The 16,263-nt window shown below is 57.5% G+C and overlaps 1 protein-coding gene across 4 annotated transcripts; it reads left to right on the forward strand.

Annotated features, from left to right (window-relative positions):
* Positions 1-354: 354 nt before the first annotated feature.
* Positions 355-14,150, forward strand: RGS14 (regulator of G protein signaling 14). Of its 4 annotated transcripts, none has more exons than XM_033853616.2 (15): positions 355-530; positions 7,375-7,396; positions 7,585-7,763; positions 8,124-8,216; positions 8,302-8,445; positions 8,805-8,948; positions 9,065-9,176; positions 9,504-9,616; positions 10,077-10,280; positions 12,211-12,287; positions 12,535-12,661; positions 12,739-12,820; positions 12,923-12,969; positions 13,048-13,162; positions 13,425-14,150. In XM_033853616.2, exons 1-15 carry the CDS (start codon positions 486-488, stop codon positions 13,625-13,627), a joined length of 1,707 nt encoding a protein of 568 aa, XP_033709507.1. In that variant the 5' UTR covers positions 355-485; the 3' UTR covers positions 13,628-14,150. The 4 variants fall into 4 exon arrangements, with proteins under 4 accessions (XP_033709507.1, XP_033709506.1, XP_033709504.1 ...); XM_033853615.2 differs by having other exon boundaries at positions 357-530; positions 12,517-12,661; XM_033853613.2 differs by having other exon boundaries at positions 403-530; positions 7,506-7,763; positions 12,517-12,661.
* Positions 14,151-16,263: the final 2,113 nt, after the last annotated feature.

Here is a 16,263-nt window from a genome sequence, read left to right on the forward strand (position 1 = left end):
GGTGTATGAAGTTGCCTAGGTGTGTGAATGTGTACTTCTGTGTGCCCAGATGTGCCCTTGGAACTCCCCAGGCTGGGCCAGACCAGGCTGGGCTCCTTGTTGGGCACACAGAGGCCTCTGCTGTGTGTTGGTGCCTGCATGGGGCACTGCCAAGGGTGCATTGGCAGCATGTGTATGTGCATGTGAATGTGTGTGTGCGCGTGCGCACGCGCGTGTGTGTGTGTGTGTGTGTGTGTGTGTGTGTGTAGGAAGAAACATTCGCTCTCTTAGACCTTGCTTCTTTCTGTGGTTCGGTTTCTATAGAGACACTTCCTGTGGAAGAGAAAAGAGGTAGTGAGCTGGTGTTTCAGGATGTGAGGGCCCGCAGGAGCGGAGCTGGGCTCTCTCTCTGCTGCCTGCCCTTCGCCGTGCAGGCTCTGGCCAGAGCTGCCTACAGTCCCCATGGTGGGCGCCCCCCGCAGTGGGGACCCGTGAACAGCAGCGGCATGCCAGGGAAGCCCAAGCACCTGGGCGTCCCCAACGGACGCATGGTGAGTGCGGGCTCCAGGCCAGGCCCACAGGGAGGGGGTGGGCACACCCAGGGTGGAGCCCAACAGGCACACCCGGCAGGGCTGGGCTAGAGCCTGCATGCTGCCATCGGGCGGGAGAAGTTGGGGAGAGGCAGCAGCAGGTGGTAGAACCTGGCACTCTCATCCCAGGACCTTCCAGATGGTTCTGATGGGGACCTGGGGCCACTCCGGTGATGAGGCCAGAGGAGAGCAGGCATAGGCTTCTGGCCCAGTCCCCACTGCTCTCTTACCTACTACTTTGGCACCATCTGGGGCTGACTGCATCCTAGGGTAGCAGGGAGTCCCGGCATGCCCTTTGCCCCCTGTATACCCCTACGGGGACCCAAGCCCCCATACCTCACTTAACCTCAGCCCCCTCCCTCACCCAGTGTCCTGATGCCCAAGGTCAGGTAAGGGGCAGCCTTTAATGGGTCACTGACCTCCACCTAGACCTACTCCAGAGGCGTCCTGCCAGAACTAGCCGTCCTTGGGCAGCCTGGGATGGGTCAGCAGGGTCAGGCCCGGTTGGCACAGCTTCTGTCTGTTCTATTCCTGGGCTACTAGGACGGGTGGGGGGAGCTGAGCACTAGGGTGCCCCTGGCTGCTGCTAAATCCTCTCCCTGGCTGCTTGGCATCCAGGTGAGAGCTGCCCTTGAAGAGACCCGCTTCAGCAGATGGAACTGGCTGTGTCGGTCTTCTCTTCTCTCCCTAGGACACCAGGCCACTTGGCAGAGTCCCAGCCCCTCCTAAAAACTCCAGAAAGTCCAGTGTCCTAGTCGCCTACCCAGCCCCAGCCTAGTACTGTGGGACAAAGCCAATGGGTCCAGAGAGACCTGGGTTCTAATCTCAGCTCTGCTGTCCCTTACTAGAGGGTCCTCTCTGACCCTCAGTTTCTTCATCTATAAAAGGAGGAGTTTGAAAGGGATTTCAAAGGCTTGCTGAGACGATTAAGTGGAATAATGAATATGAGCCCCCTGACCCACCATGGGGGTTCCATAAATGTCAGCCCAATGCCCCCCTTCATTCTCAGCCCCTTTTCAAGGATCCCCTGCCTCACCAAGAAGCTGAGCCACTCCCCACCCTTACTCCTCCTCCTAATTCCCAAGACCTGTCTCCATACCTCTTCCTCCAGCATCTCTTTATTGGGCAGGAGAGAGGCAAATCCCTCCAAGCTGGCCATGTCCCCCACCTCACTATCTCTACCATCAAAATGACTTTGGAAGTTCGAGCATCCATGGGCCTCGCACTCCCTGGAGGCATGATGCTTGGCTCACCCCTCCCAAAGCATCCAGGCCAAGGAGGAACACACCCACTCCCACGCCCACCCCAGAGGGCAACTGGGTTGCTGCTTCTGGGCAGTGCCCAGAACTGCAGGGCAGCTGAGGGGGCCCAGAGACAGACCCAGCCTCTGCCCATCCCACATCAACCTATAGCTTCTCTACTCAAGAGTCATTCAGAGCAGGGAAGGCCCCCAAGCTCTACCCCCAGCCCTGCAAGCCCAGGGACTTGCTTTTCTCAGCGACGTTCACACACAGGTTTATCTTTGCCCTTTCCGGGCCCATTCTGAACTCTGTGCCACCTCTTGGAATCCCGAGGGTCACAGATTGGCCACTTGCTGGCCATCGGGCAGCCTTCTGAGGCCACACTCAGCTGAGACAGGGAGGGACAGACCAGCATTGGATGTGCATAGATGTAGGCCAGCTGTCAGCCTCCTTCCATGAGTCACCTCCTAAGGGAGGTTCAAAGGAGTACATGACATGCTAAGGGCAGCTGGCAAGAGAGGGACCCGCTTTTGAACCAGGCCAATCTGACTCGACGCCAGGTCTCCTCCACCTCCCAGAACTGCCTGGCTTCGTCCTCCCCCATCTCCTCCTGCCACCAACCCCACCCACCACCACCGTCATTCCCTGCTGAGGCAACTTCATTTGTCAGCCTCGTCTTTCTGCCACTCAGCTTGTCAGGGGGTTGCAATGAAACCTGTCACTTACAGATGGCTCCCAGCCTCCCTCCCAGAGATGCCTTCACAGAGTCCCAACTCCCACTTCATTTGTTCACTCATGCATTCATTCAACAATCCCTCCTTAGGGCCTGCTCAGTGCTGGCCCTGTCCCAGGCATCAAGACCAAGGCCCATCGCCCTAGGCCCTGCCCTCAAACAGCTCCTGGTCTGGCAAGGCACAAAAGGCACGAGCGCAAATACCAGAATAAAATTAAGGTTTGGATAAGAGCAGTAGGTCAGGAATAGAGAAAGCTTGAGGAAGACCGGGAGGGAGAACAAACTTCTCCACTCACTTCATGCATTGTTGGTGTGGAAGATGTCCTGAAAGGATGTGCCAGCTGGAGGAGGGAACAGCATGGGGAAAGGCCTACATGCAGGGAAACATGATGTGTGTACAGGGACAAGGCCCAAGGGCTGGCGAGCCTAAAGCCTGGAGAGGAGCAGTTATTGCATCCTGTCACTCTCAGGGTGCCCAGTTAGTCTCCCTGCACAGGAAGACCTGGAAAGCAGAGCCCACTGTACCTTGGCCTACATTCCTGGAGTCTAGCTCAGGGCCATAGGCCAGCTCCACAAAGCTGACTCAGGCTGAAGAGCCAGGCAGCCAGGGTTCTCAGTGGGTCTACCCAGAGAGGATCTCTGGGCCTCAGTCACCCCAAGCCAGGATGAAATAAGATGATGATATAGAGGGCCAAGCCCAGAAGACGCTCAGTAAATCAGCCCTCCCTTTGAAGTCACCCCTCCAGGGGGCAGAATTCATCCAGGAGCCCCTGAGCCCTTTACCCCAATCGACCTTGCCCATCTATGCCACAAGGGCTGAGGCCCTGGGGCTCCCAGGTCCCCGGTACGTCTGCTGTTCACCCAGGAAGGCAGCTCAGTGGAGGGGAGACCTTAGGTTTCCAGAGTCAGGCACACTTTGGCCCTAATTTCAGCTCAGGCACTTCCCAGCTGTGTGATTTCTTTGGGCCAAGGTTTCCATATCTGTAAAATGGGCATAATAATACCTGCCACATAGGATAAGGATGTGAGGTTGGATGTGTGACATGGATGTGTGCCGTCCATGTTCTCTCTCTGTCAGAGAGCTCAGGAAATGTCGGGTCACCCTCATCTTTGTATTCTCAGATACCAGTGGCTCCCCCAGGGCCCATTTCCAAGGAAAAATGTTTGGCAAACTGAGTCCAGACCATGGGTTGGGGTTGCCGCTTGGCCACCACACCCTTCCTCCTCCTTTCTTCCCCTTTTCTCCCATTCACTCACCACTTCTCCTCAGGCAAGCCAGGGTGGGGCAAGGCCAGCCCTGCTCAGCACAACTTCCCCAGACCCAGGAGCCTGGGCAGATCAGAGCCCCAGGCAGCGGCAGCAGCAGCATGCCACTCTCCCTGCTGCACACCTGCCACATTCACAAATGGGGCCTCGCAGACTCACCCTTCCTGGCAGCTCCAGGAGGTTGGGAATGCTGAGCCCTATGCTACCCAGGGGGAAATTGAGCCCCAGAGAAGGGAAGTTACTTGCCTCAGAATGGTCAATCTGGAATTGGACCCCATCCCCGCTCCCTGCCACTTCTGGATCTCCGTCCTGTCTCAGACCAGGTTATTAATATCTAGAGGGGCCCAGGAAGAACTGCATGGGGCATTCGGAGTCAAAGCATCCCTGGCAAAGGGGGTGCCAGCGCCTCCTGTGAGGGCAGGGGAGGGCAACTTGGGCCCTTGTGGCTGCTTGGGAGCACCTGGGCAAAGAGGGTGCTCTTTGAGGAGGGAGTTCAGGCTGATTCTCTCCTACGGTATAGGCCTGCCCTCCAGGAGCTACAGGCTGGTAGGGGAGAGGCCTACAAATAGGTGGGCAGCAGTGTGGTGGGCAGGGGGATTCGGGGCAACTGGAGTTTAGGGAAGACTGATGTCAACAGGCAGAGACTGGAGAGCTGTAAGGTGGGGGAAGCAGGAGCAGATACCAAGCAGAGGAAATAGTAAAGCAGGAAGCAGGAGTGTGAAGGGGTGTGGGGAAAATAGAAGTTTGATGAAGTGTAGGGTGGAGGTGAGGGGGAGGGCAATGGGGGAGGCTGAAGGGGTTTATTAGTCAGGCTCAGGCAGAGCTTCAGCGGTAACCCAGCAACTGCTCTGCCTCCCAGAGTGAGGAGTGGGGCCGGAAGAGGGCCTGGGAGCCAGCCCCACATAAAGACACAATCCATTCAACAGGATGTAAAGAACAAAACGAAATAGGAGTGAAGCCAAGCCCAGAGCCCTCTGCCTTCCCTGGGGTCCTGGGCTGCCCAAGAGCATCCCGTGCCCCACCCCCTGACACACGAAAAGTGCCGTGGAGAGCCCTGAGCAAGGGAGAAGCTGAGTCCTGGGTTGGAGGGTGGGCCAGCGAGAGGCCCGGTGTGTGCTGGGTGCGGGGAAGAGGGAGGGCCAGGTGGCCACCGCAGAGTGGGAGAGGAAAGTCAGGATGGTTCCTGGAGACCTGGACGGAGGGCAGTAACCAAGGCTGGGAACAGCCACAGAGCAGCCTGGGGAGGAAGAACGTGGGACAGGCAGGTGCAGGCATGAGGGCAGCGGCCAGGAAAGGGAAAGAACAGCTGGAAGGGACCTTGGGCTTCAACTTGTCCCCTTCACACACCCCAGGAGTTGAGACTTTGTCCTGCAGCCCCGGGAGAGAATTCCTATGAAGCTGTGAGATGGGCAAGTGCAAAGGCAGGAAGGCGAAGGCTGGGGCAGCCAGGGGAGGGCGTGCAGGGTAGTTCCATGTCCAGCCTCCCTCTGCACAAGCTTTCCCTCCTCCTCCATAATGTCTTAGCCCTGTGCTCCAGCTTGGAGGCAGGCTCAGGGAGGGGCCCAAGGTTATAAAACTAGAAAAAGACAGGGCTAGGATTTGAATCCGTGTCTGACAGACCCGATCCCTGTGTTCTTCCCTCTACCGCAGGGCTTGGCAAAATTGAAAGCTGAAGCAGGGCCAGACACCAATACTAATGCGACAACAATAATAGTAATGTTCCTTAAATATTTACCACATGCCAGACAGTGTTATGAGTTCTCTTTCTATGTATATTTAACTTATTTAATCACAGCAAGCCTTTGAAGTCCTGACCATTATTTGCCCCATCTGTATAGAGGGAGAAACTAAGGCACAGAGAGGTAAAGTACTCTGCCCAAGGTCACACAGCACAAATGTGAACTCAGGTAGTGTGGGGTCTGCCTCCATAAATAACATAAATGCATCAAACTGGCCCCAGAGACCTCTGAGGAGAGTGTGAAACCCTTCTAGGGAAAGCGATTGCTGCTCAGGGCCAGCCAAGGTTGCCATGCTGGGAAGAAGCTCAAGGTAGCTGGGGTTTCATGTAAAACTCCTGACTTTCATATGTGGGAAACCCCTTTAAAGTTTAAAAAAACCAAAAACATTCTGATATTAATAATGTCCTACTTATTTGCAGGCCAGCTCTGGCCCACAGATATGTGACCCGGGTGCTCCCAGGTTGGGGAACAGAGAGGGAGATTCCAGCTGGGAGGGCAGGGAGAAGCTTCCTGGGGAGGAGATGTTTGCAGACTTGTTTCCAGTAGGGATGGAACGAAGGGACAGGTGGCAGAAGCTCCTGTGACAGGACCTAGTGAAAATGTAGGAGGTGAGAGGGAGGAAGGAACTGGGGATCAGTCAAGCCCTGGTGTTAGGAGCCCAGGTGATGGGAGGAAAACCAGATTCAGGGAAGTTGGTTCCGTGCCCTGCTTTGGTGGTGGCAGACGTGGTTTCCAATTGGGACTGGCTGAGTTGGAAGGGCTTGTGGGGCATTTGGGTGGAGATGTCAGCAGGAAGTTGGCTATGTGTGTTTGAAGCTGGGGAGATGTGGGAGGGAGAAAGGGCCCAGAACAGAGTCAGAGAGGGGTAGAGACCACCTTGTGTGTATAGATGATGAGGAAGCTGGAGGATTTGCTAGGAAGGTAGGAAGACCGAGGGAAACCACTGCAAGAGTCATTTTGAAAGGAGGGTTTTTCTGTTTCACTAATGGTTGGGATTCCCAGAGAAGCCAGAGTTGTGCATGTGGGGGAAGGGGGGATGCGCAGAGGAAGGGATTGGCCTCTACAGCTACTCACAGGGTAGTCCATAACCAGCAGCATCAGTGCTTGGAATCTTGTCAGAAACGGAGAGTCTTAGGCTCTCCTGAAACTGAATCTCTGGAGGTTCCCCCCCGCCATCATTCTAATGCACACTAAAGTTTGAGAACCACTGCTCTCTACTATAAAATAGCATCCTATGCCCTGCCCATGGTGGGGTGTTTCCAAGAGGAGGCAGTTGCAATAAGGAGATCATCAGTTACAGAGACACCTCTCCTTCCTCAAAGACAACAGCAAACATTGCTATAACACCTGCCACATGCTGGCCACTATTCTAGACGCTGGAAATATATTAAACTGATTTGATCCTCACAGCAGGCCCAGGAAGTAAGTTAACTATTATTATCATCATCCCTCACTTACAGATGGAGACAAACAAGTTACTTGCCCAAAGTCATACAACTAGTTAGTGGCAGAGACAAGATTAAAAGTTTGTGTTCCTACCCACCATGCTCTACACCCAGGCTCACCCAGTGGGTGCTGGGGGTCAACAGGGGTGACTGGGATGTACCTGGTATAAGTCCCAGTGCACACAGTGGTTGGCACATGATGGAAGGGGAGCCAGGGGCAGCCTGAGCAAAACCCTGAGCAAGCAGTGACCTGGCTGAGAATGCCCAGTGTGGCCCTGCAGGCAGAGAACACAGCTCCAGTCTTGGGGGCTGGGCCTAGAACTATCCCTTGAGAATCCACCCTGGGCTCTACTCTGACTTTCTACCTCGGGTTTCTTGTAGGTTGTGGCTGTCTCAGATGGAGGTAAGTGACAGAGTATGTGGAGGAAGCCTGGCTGGGGTGGGGGTGGGGGCTGAGGGGGGTGTATGTGGAAACAGCGTGGGGATACCCCTGCCATTTGCTGTCTTTCCAGGAAAAGTACCTGAGATGGGATTGGGCCAGGGGCTGGGGAAGGCTGCAAGGCTCAGCTGCACTTGTCCATCCCCCTGCAGAGCTGAGCAGCACGGCGGGGCCCCAGGGCCAGGGAGAGGGCCGAGGCAGCTCCCTCAGCATCCACAGCCTTCCCAGTGGCCCCAGCAGCCCCTTCCCCACCGAGGAGCAGCCTGTGGCCAGCTGGGGCCTGTCCTTCGAGCGGCTGCTGCAGGACCCGCTGGGCCTGGCTTACTTCACTGTAAGCCCTGGGGTGGGATAGGGAGGGCAGATGGCAGTGGCCACCATGGGGGGAAGGGTGGGGGGCATGGGAGAGGGCATGGATGGAGTTTCAGGCTGGCCAGAGTGGGACTCCTCTGTCAGCTGCCTCATCTGGCCTTTCTTTGGCACTCTCTTACTCTTCTCCCAGCTGGGATGTTTCCTTCTCTCTGCCTCTTATTTTCTCTCTGTGCCTCCGGATCTCATCCCATCTGTCTGTCTGACCCTATCTGTCTGGCTTGGCCTCTTGGCCCTCTCTCTATACCAATCTCTTGGACCACATCCCCTGACTGGGTCTCTGTGTCTCGCCTCTGTGTCTGTGCCCCCTTCTCCCCACCCCCAGGAGTTCCTGAAGAAGGAGTTCAGTGCTGAGAACGTGACATTCTGGAAGGCCTGCGAGCGCTTCCAGCAGATCCCCGCCAGCGACACCCAGCAGGTGGGGAGAAGGGGGAACTGAGGTGGCGAGATGAGACCAGGGCCTGAGCCATGCCCCTGACCTTCTCCTGTCCGTCCTGCCCCAGTTAGCTCAGGAGGCCCGGAACATCTACCAGGAGTTTCTGTCCAGCCAGGCACTGAGCCCTGTGAACATCGACAGGCAGGCCTGGCTCGGCGAGGAGGTGCTGGCAGAGCCCCGACCAGACATGTTCCGGGCACAGCAGCTTCAGGTGAGCGGTCCCGGAGGCGCGGCCTGAGATAAGGGGCAGCGCCTTGGAAGGGAGCTCGGTGGAGGAGAGGCAGGGCCAGATCCAGCGGCGGACCTTGAGCGGCAGAGATGGTGGGGATGGGGTGGGGAAGAGTGCAAATCTGGATGCTGGGACCCAGCTAAACGTTGGGCAGGGCGCGGGTCAGAGGTAAGACTAGAGGAGACAGTGAAGGAGGGACTAGGGGCGGGACCTGGAGCAAGGAAGGGCTAGGGGCTCGCTCCCTAGGTTGCGGACGCCGCCAAGCCCCAGGGCCGGGTCTGGGACTCTGGCGGCTCGCAGAGCGCCCACTCCAGCTCACCGCCCCGGCGCCGGTTCCGCAGATCTTCAACTTGATGAAGTTTGACAGCTATGCACGCTTCGTCAAATCCCCGCTGTACCGCGAGTGCCTCCTTGCGGAGGCCGAGGGTCGCCCCCTGCGGGAACCTGGCTCTTCGCGCCTTGGCAGCCCTGACGCCACGAGAAAGGTGCGGACGACGGCCTGTGGGGGCAGGCGACCGGGTGCAGATCTGCGAGGGTGTGCCCACGGTCTGCCTGCGGGTGGGGCCCGGCCCAGTGCCAGTGGCTTCCCTGTATCTTGCAGAAGCCGAAGCTGAAGCCCGGAAAGTCGCTGCCGCTGGGCGTGGAGGAGTTGGGGCAGCTGCCTCCTGCTGAGGGCCCTGGGGGCCGCCCACTCCGCTTGTCCTTCCGCAGAGGTGAGGGCAGGAGCGGGCCGCAGAGATGAGCGGGGTCGGGAGTCCGGGCAAGCCTGGAGAACACCCCCTTCCTCCTACTGGTCCCGCAGTCTCTAAGACTGTGAAAATCGAAATGCAGGTCCGTGTGCCCCCCATGTTCCCCTGGTGGTTCGGTTCCCACGCTAGACCCCAGAAGTTTGGGAAGCCCCCCTCAGCAGCGAAGCTTCCAGGAACCCAAACCACGTTAGACCCCTGTAAAGGGCTCCAACAGGGTCCGCCTGGCTGGGGAGAGGCCCAGGCAGAGGGGTTGGGGGAGGGGCTGTCCTGCTCATTCTCCCTCTCCCCTAGAACTAGGGGGCGGCGCGTCAAACTCAGCCTTGCGCCGAGAGTCCCAGGGGTCCCTCAACTCCTCTGCCAGTCTGGACCTCGGCTTTCTTGCCTTTGTCAGCAGCAAATCTGAGGTGAGCCCACTGCTGGGGGAGACGTGGTGTGGGCTCGGGCCACTACTCAGGCCCCTTTGTGTGACCACCCTCATTCCAAGTCACCAGCCCCACTTCATCCTCCACTTGATCCACATGGCCAACCACTCAGCCTCCTCACTTTCTTCCTGTCCTCACCACATTGGGCCCCATGCATGTTATGGGTGCACATCCTCTTCAGCTGATGTGTGTGCACATGTGGGTGCCCAGGTGTGTACAACACGTGTGTAGCAGTCAGTGGGTGGACCTGTCTCTGGGTGCCCATACGTTTGGGTGAGCATACATGTATTCCTGTAGGAGGATGTATCCTGCCTGCCTACAAGTGTGCCCTTGGGCATGTGTATGCCTGTGTGTGCCCCAGTGAGCTTACGTTGTCTGTGTACCTGTCTGTGTGTCCTTGCGTGTGTACACATCACCTCCCTTGACACCTGCTCTGAATCAGAGCCACCGGAAGAGCCTTGGGAGCTCAGAAGGCGAGAGTGAAAGCCGACCAGGGAAGTATTGCTGCGTGTACCTGCCTGATGGCACAGCCTCCTTGGCCCTAGCCCGACCTGGCCTCACCATCCGTGACATGCTGGAAGGCATCTGTGAGAAACGAGGCCTCTCTCTACCTGACATCAAGGTCTACCTGGTGGGCAATGAGCAGGTGCGAACCTGGCCTGTTCCCCAACTCTAACTCCCTTTCTGATCCTGAACCCACCCCCATTCCTGTCTCTGCTCAGCCATGACCCCAACACCAATTCCACTTCTAATTCCAACCCCATCCCCTATCCCCACCCCCTTCCTAACTCCAGCCCCCTGCCCCATGCCCAACTCCAAATCAACCCAGCACCAACTCCTCACTCAAACTCAGATATCCACTCTCATCCCATGAAAATCCTGTCCCCACCCCATTCCCATCCTGGTTTCTAGCTTCAGCCATCATCCTCACTGTGATAGTCTCTGGGAGGAAGAGTAGGGGAAAACCACTGCTGGAGCTGAGTTTTTCCCTGTCACTCCCAGAGTTCAGACTGCCCATCCCTGAAATGGCCATTTGGGGATCCCTTACTTCCTCTGCCACCAGGGGCACCCAACTGCACCCAACCTATGAAAAACTTTCCTTTAGGTACAAACTAGCATAGCTTTAAAGAGGAGGCTAGGGCAAAATTCACTTAAACTAAACCATCCAATAAGGGGAAATCTAAAGGAAGGATGCTGTATCCCAGGGAGACGCGTCAGGATTTCATTCACCCAGTAACAGTCCTAAGCCCCTGCCAGGTGGGGGCAGAGGGAGCCAGGCTGAGTTCTGTCCTCCAGGTCCAAAGGCTGGAGGTGAGCTAGGCAGGATGTGATCAGGAGGAGGAGTTGAAGTTCCAGAGAGTTTCTGGGTCAAGGAAGGCATTTCTGGTTGGTCCCAGGAGGCTTCATGGGAGAGGTGGCCGTTGATGAGGATGAGGACAAGTTTGCCTGGCAGAGCTGTGCGGGGAGGACATTCCAGGCACAGGTGGGAAGAAGTGCAGTACAGGTTCAGGGGCCTGGAGCATGGGAGTATGAGGGCCACAGTAAGAGAAGCTCTGCCCACTTTCTTGGGCCACCCAGGCAGCCTCTGCAGCCCTGATGGGTTTTCATGTCTGCTAAATATAACTTCACCACCCACACTCCACCTGTCCCTGCAGCACAGCACAGGCCTATTGCCTGGAAGAGGCTGCCTCCCAGCCCCGGGCTGGTGCAGGCAGCAGGGCCTCCAGGGGTGGTAATTACTACAGCTACTTTTATGTACCTACTGTGTGCCAGGCACTGTGCCAGATACTTCGCATCCTTCTGGCCTCACAGCTGTCTTGCGGGGAAAAGCCCTTTTTGCAGTGAGGAGACAAGAAGTGTCCTTAGTAGGTGGGAATGGAGAGAAGTGGACAAGTGTAAAAAAAAGGGACAAGGCCTGGGTGGCTGACCAAAGGTAGGTGGTGAGGGAGGAAATGCGTCCAGCTGGTCCAGTTGGTTTTCCCATGCCTGAGGGACAAGGGGCAGCTGTCCAGGAGGCAGATCCTGACCTGGCTCAGGAAGAGGTGGCCCCCATGTTCCAGGACTTAAGCCTACCCCTTAACCAAGCAGCCCCATTACCATTTCGTGCCCACCCCACCTCCATGTTTCTCATAACTCTGTTCCTTTTCCAAGTCTGTCCAGCATTCTTTTTTTTTTTGCGGTACGCGGGCCTCTCACTGGCCTCTCCCGTTACGGAGCACAGGCTCCGGACGCGCAGGCTCAGCGGCCATGGCTCACGGGCCTAGCCACTCTGCGGCATGTGGGATCTTCCCGGGCGAGGGCACGAACCCGTGTCCCCTGCATCGGCAGGCGGACTCTCAACCACTGCGCCACCAGAGAAGCCCCATGTCCAGCGTTCTTGCCACTAGGCTCTGATCCAGCCCGGTCTTGTATTCTGTCGGCATCTCTATGGCTTACCCGACCACCGGCCCTTCCCTCTGGCCCTTAGGGAGCCTCAGTGGAGGCCCTGGGAGGAAGTGATGATTATTCCCTCAGACCCCGGGGATGGGGGAGGAGGGAAGGAGAAGGAATTTTGAGACCCTGCCTGGCTCCTGCAGAAGGCCCTGGTCCTGGATCAGGACTGCACCGTGCTGGCGGACCAGGAAGTGCGGCTGGAGAACAGAATCACTTTCGAGTAAGTGTCTGTCGCTCCAGTCTAGGGTCCGGGGGTCCCAGCACTCGTTTGGGTCCCAGTTCTGGCTGCTGTTCTCCCTCCAAGTCCTGCCCCTGGCGCTAACCCCGCCCCTTAGGCTAAGGCCCCACCCCCAAGAGGTCCCACCTCCCCAGTTCAGGCTCCACCCTCTCTCCGGCCAGTCCCAGGTGGGTTGGGGGAGAGGCGCGGCGGGCTCTCCGACCTTCCGCAGCGCCGGGGTCCCGCGCAGGCTCGAGTTGGCGCCGCTGGAGCGCGTGGTGCGGATCTCCGCCAAGCCCACCAAGCGGCTGCAGGAGGCGCTGCAGCCCATCCTGGCGAAGCACGGCCTGAGCCCGCAACAGGTGTCGCTTCGTCGGGTGAGCCGTGTAGCCGAGGGGCAGGGGCGGAGCGGGGCGGACTGCCTGTCCCGCGGGCTGCTGACCTGTCCCCTCAGCCAGGCGAGAAGCAGCCACTAGATCTGAGGAAGCTAGTGAGTTCGGTGGCGGCCGAGAGATTGGTTTTGGACGCTCTCCCAGGTAAGGGACGTTGGCCCAGGGGCTCGTAAGGGACAGCTCTGGCCCAAGAGGAAGGGGGTCCAGGCGAGAGGCAGACAGGAACGGTGGCCCTCTCTGCCACAGGTGTGAAGATCACTGAAGCTGGCGACATATCGCCCTGCCTCAGCCAGGTGAGCGAGGGACTGGGCACCCTCTTTTGCCCGCCAGCCTCCCCTTCCGGTTGTGGCTCTAACCCCACATTCTCACAGGGTGGCCCGCCTACAATCCAGGACAAGGCCGCCCACCTCCCTCCACTGTCCCTGAACTCGCTGGCCCAGGCACCCAGTAGTATCACTGGGAAGCGGCAGACCTGTGACATTGAAGGTACATTGGGGATGATGGTGGCTAGGGACCAGAAGGTTGGGGACCATTGAGGGTGGGTGGCCTTAGAGAGCCTTGAGCTGAGGCAGGGGCCTGGATGTCACTGGGGCTGGAACAGGGTCCACTGGGGTTGAGGGACCAGAAAGGCTGGGACAGGGGGCGGGATGGGGGCATTGGTGCTGGGGTCAGGGAGGCTGTGGCCATAGTAAGGGCAGCATAGGTGGGTCTGCACCCATGGTCCCCTTGACTCTGTGGCCATCCCCAGGCCTGGTGGAGCTGCTGAACCGGGTGCAGAGCAGTGGAGCCCATGACCAGAGGGGCCTTCTGCGCAAAGAGGACCTGGTGCTTCCAGAATTTCTGCAGCTGCCTGCCCAAGGAGCCAACTCCCAGGAAGCCCCAACACAGACTGAATCAGCGGCCCAGCCCAAGGGGAGCCCCTCAGACTCCACTGCGCACTCGGCCCTCTGACAGCTGCCCAACCGTCCAGGCCGGCTGCATGGCACCTGGCGGGCCAAGCATGCCATGGGCCCGCTCTGCATGCCCTGTCTGTGCCATGAGTGTCCCTGGCCCCTTCCTGCCACGGGCAGGCCCGCAGGAAGAGCTGGGAGGGGATGGAGAGGCGAATCAGAGGAGTGACACTCCACAGCTGCCACCACTTGGTCCCTTACAGGCTTGCTCGTCCATCCCTTGCTGCCAGGCCACCAGGGGGAAGTGGGCCTAGCCCCCAGTGCAGGTGTGCCCAACACGGAGGGGCGGCGTTGGCAGTGCCAGCCTCCCCACCATGTGCCAGGCCTCAGCAATGAGTAGGAAGAGGGGCCGGCTCTTCCTCGGGGAGCTGGTATGAGTAAGGCCTGGGGGTGCAGGCAGGCAGGCAGCCCCTCCCTCTACCCACAGAGATGCTACTGAACTTTTGGATTTTGCAGTTGGCTTGGGGCAGCTGGGTTTGTCCTGGATGTATGATATTGTTATAATAATAATTATTATTCTGCCATAGGGCGTGTTCCTTGTGTGCCAGTCTACCCTGTGTGCCGCCCCCACCCCCAAACTGTGTTGCCTCTGTCACCAGGGTCAATGCCAGGAAGCCCTTGGGGACCTCAGGATGTACCCCCTGACTTCCTGTTGTCAGAACCTGTCTTCCTGACTGCACAGAGTATGGGGTGTGAGTGTGAGAGACAGACAGAGACAGCCAGAGAGAAGGAGGGAGGGAAGGAGGAAGCAGGGGAGGGAGGGAGGAAGAGGAGGGAGGGGTAGACCCCTCTGGGCAGCTGTGCCTCTGCTGGTGTCATTGTGCTGTTCTCTGAATCTGAGTACAGTGTCTGGTCACTGTCCTGTTTCTACTGGGGACTGAAAGTGTCTCTGTAGACATGGCAGTGGGCTACTTTGGATTCATCGAAGGCCTCGAGGAGGACACTGGTTTTTGTGGTGGGGGCAGGTTCTGCCCCCTGCCTGCTTTGGCTGGGTGGTCTTCTCTGTCCCCCAGTGGCCAGAGAAGCCCACAGCCCACACAGGGAGGAGGAACAGGGAGAACCCCAGAAGGAGAGCCCCAGCCTGGGGGCAGAGAAGCTAGACTCAGTCCCGGTGCTGCTGTGACAGAGGAAACAAGGGGACGCAGGAGCCTTGAGAAGGCACTGGGGGAGTGAGGGGCCCTCTTGACCACCTCCAACAGGTTGAGCTCTCTTCCCCACTCTAGCTCTTTGTACTTTCTGTCCCCTCTGCCAGGGGCTCCCCATACCTGCCCCCTATCTTGTAACTGGCTCCTCACCCTTGAAGTTCCTGGGAGAGATCAGTGCGGTTTGCTGGCCTTTCTCTAGAAGTCAAGCGCAAGCCTTCCTCAGGGGGCCTTCATGGCTTGTAAACAAGAAAAATTTATTTCTCACAGTTCTAGAGGTCAGAACTCCAAGATCAGGTGCAAACATGGTGGGGTTCTGGTGAGGACCTTGTTCCAGGTTGTAACAGCCAACTTCTGTGTCCTCACATGGTGGAAGGGGTCAGGGAGCTCTCTGGGGTCTCTTTGTAAGGGCACTAATCTCACTACATCCTCATTACCTAATCACCTCCCAAAGGCCCACCTCCACATACCATCACCTTGGGCATTGGGATTTCAACATATGAATTCAGAGGGACACAAATATTTAGACCATAGCACAAGGTGACCAGGAAAGCTCTCCTGAGCTGTGTAAGCTGAGACCTTCAATGAAGCGGGACTTCTGTGTTTGTAAGTCTTAGAAATCCCACTCAGAGTCACAAGCACACACACACTGAAAGAATGCATTGGCTTATCTAATGAAGAAGTCTAGGAGTGGCTGGGTAAATTTAGGAGTTTAGATCATTTTAGTCAGGAATCTCTGTCCATCTCAGTCCTGCTTTCTTGTGTTGGCTTCATTTGCACGCGTGTTCTCTCCCTGCATGTCCTTTCTGCAAATCCCCAAAGGACGGTAGAAAATGACCAGGATTGGGATTCTGACTGGGGTCAGAGGGTCATTCCTGAACCACACTGAGTAGCCAAGCCTGGCTCATGAGATGACCTCAACAGCCAGAGGGCTGGGCCAAGCCAGCCAAACAAAATGGGCTAAGGGGGCAGAGGGCTGAAGCCTAGGTAGAAGAGCCTCCGTAGAGGTCAGCCCCTACAGGAGGAGGAATTCACATCTCCCGAGGTCCCCAAGTTAGGCGTCCTCCATCCTTTATCTCATTTTGTCCTCACAACAAAACAGCCTGGTGGGGATGAAATCAAGGCTGCAGGGGGGTAAGTGACTAGTCCAGGATCATGCAGGGGATTGCCGCTGGGGTGTCACCAGCACTCAGGCTGTCTGACGCAGGGACACACACCAAGGAGGGCCTGGATGCTGTAGAAACCCCCACTGGGGAGCCAGGGCCCTCTCAGAGGAGGGCACATTGATGTGGCTACTCTGGGTTGGGGGGAGTTTGGGAATTTCTGCTAAAAATTAAAAACACACGGCATGTGACTCCAGCAGTGCCACTAGAGAATCACTCACTTCTGGGCACGTGGAGGCCCATCGCTGCAGGGTTGTCTATTGCCTGAAAACTGGCAAAAGTGGATAGGGGCGGGGGGTAGGGTAACACACACACGCTCTGCGATACCACAC

This window comes from Tursiops truncatus, chromosome 3 (assembly GCF_011762595.2).
Source record: "Tursiops truncatus isolate mTurTru1 chromosome 3, mTurTru1.mat.Y, whole genome shotgun sequence".
Classification (NCBI taxonomy): Eukaryota; Metazoa; Chordata; class Mammalia; order Artiodactyla; family Delphinidae; genus Tursiops; species Tursiops truncatus.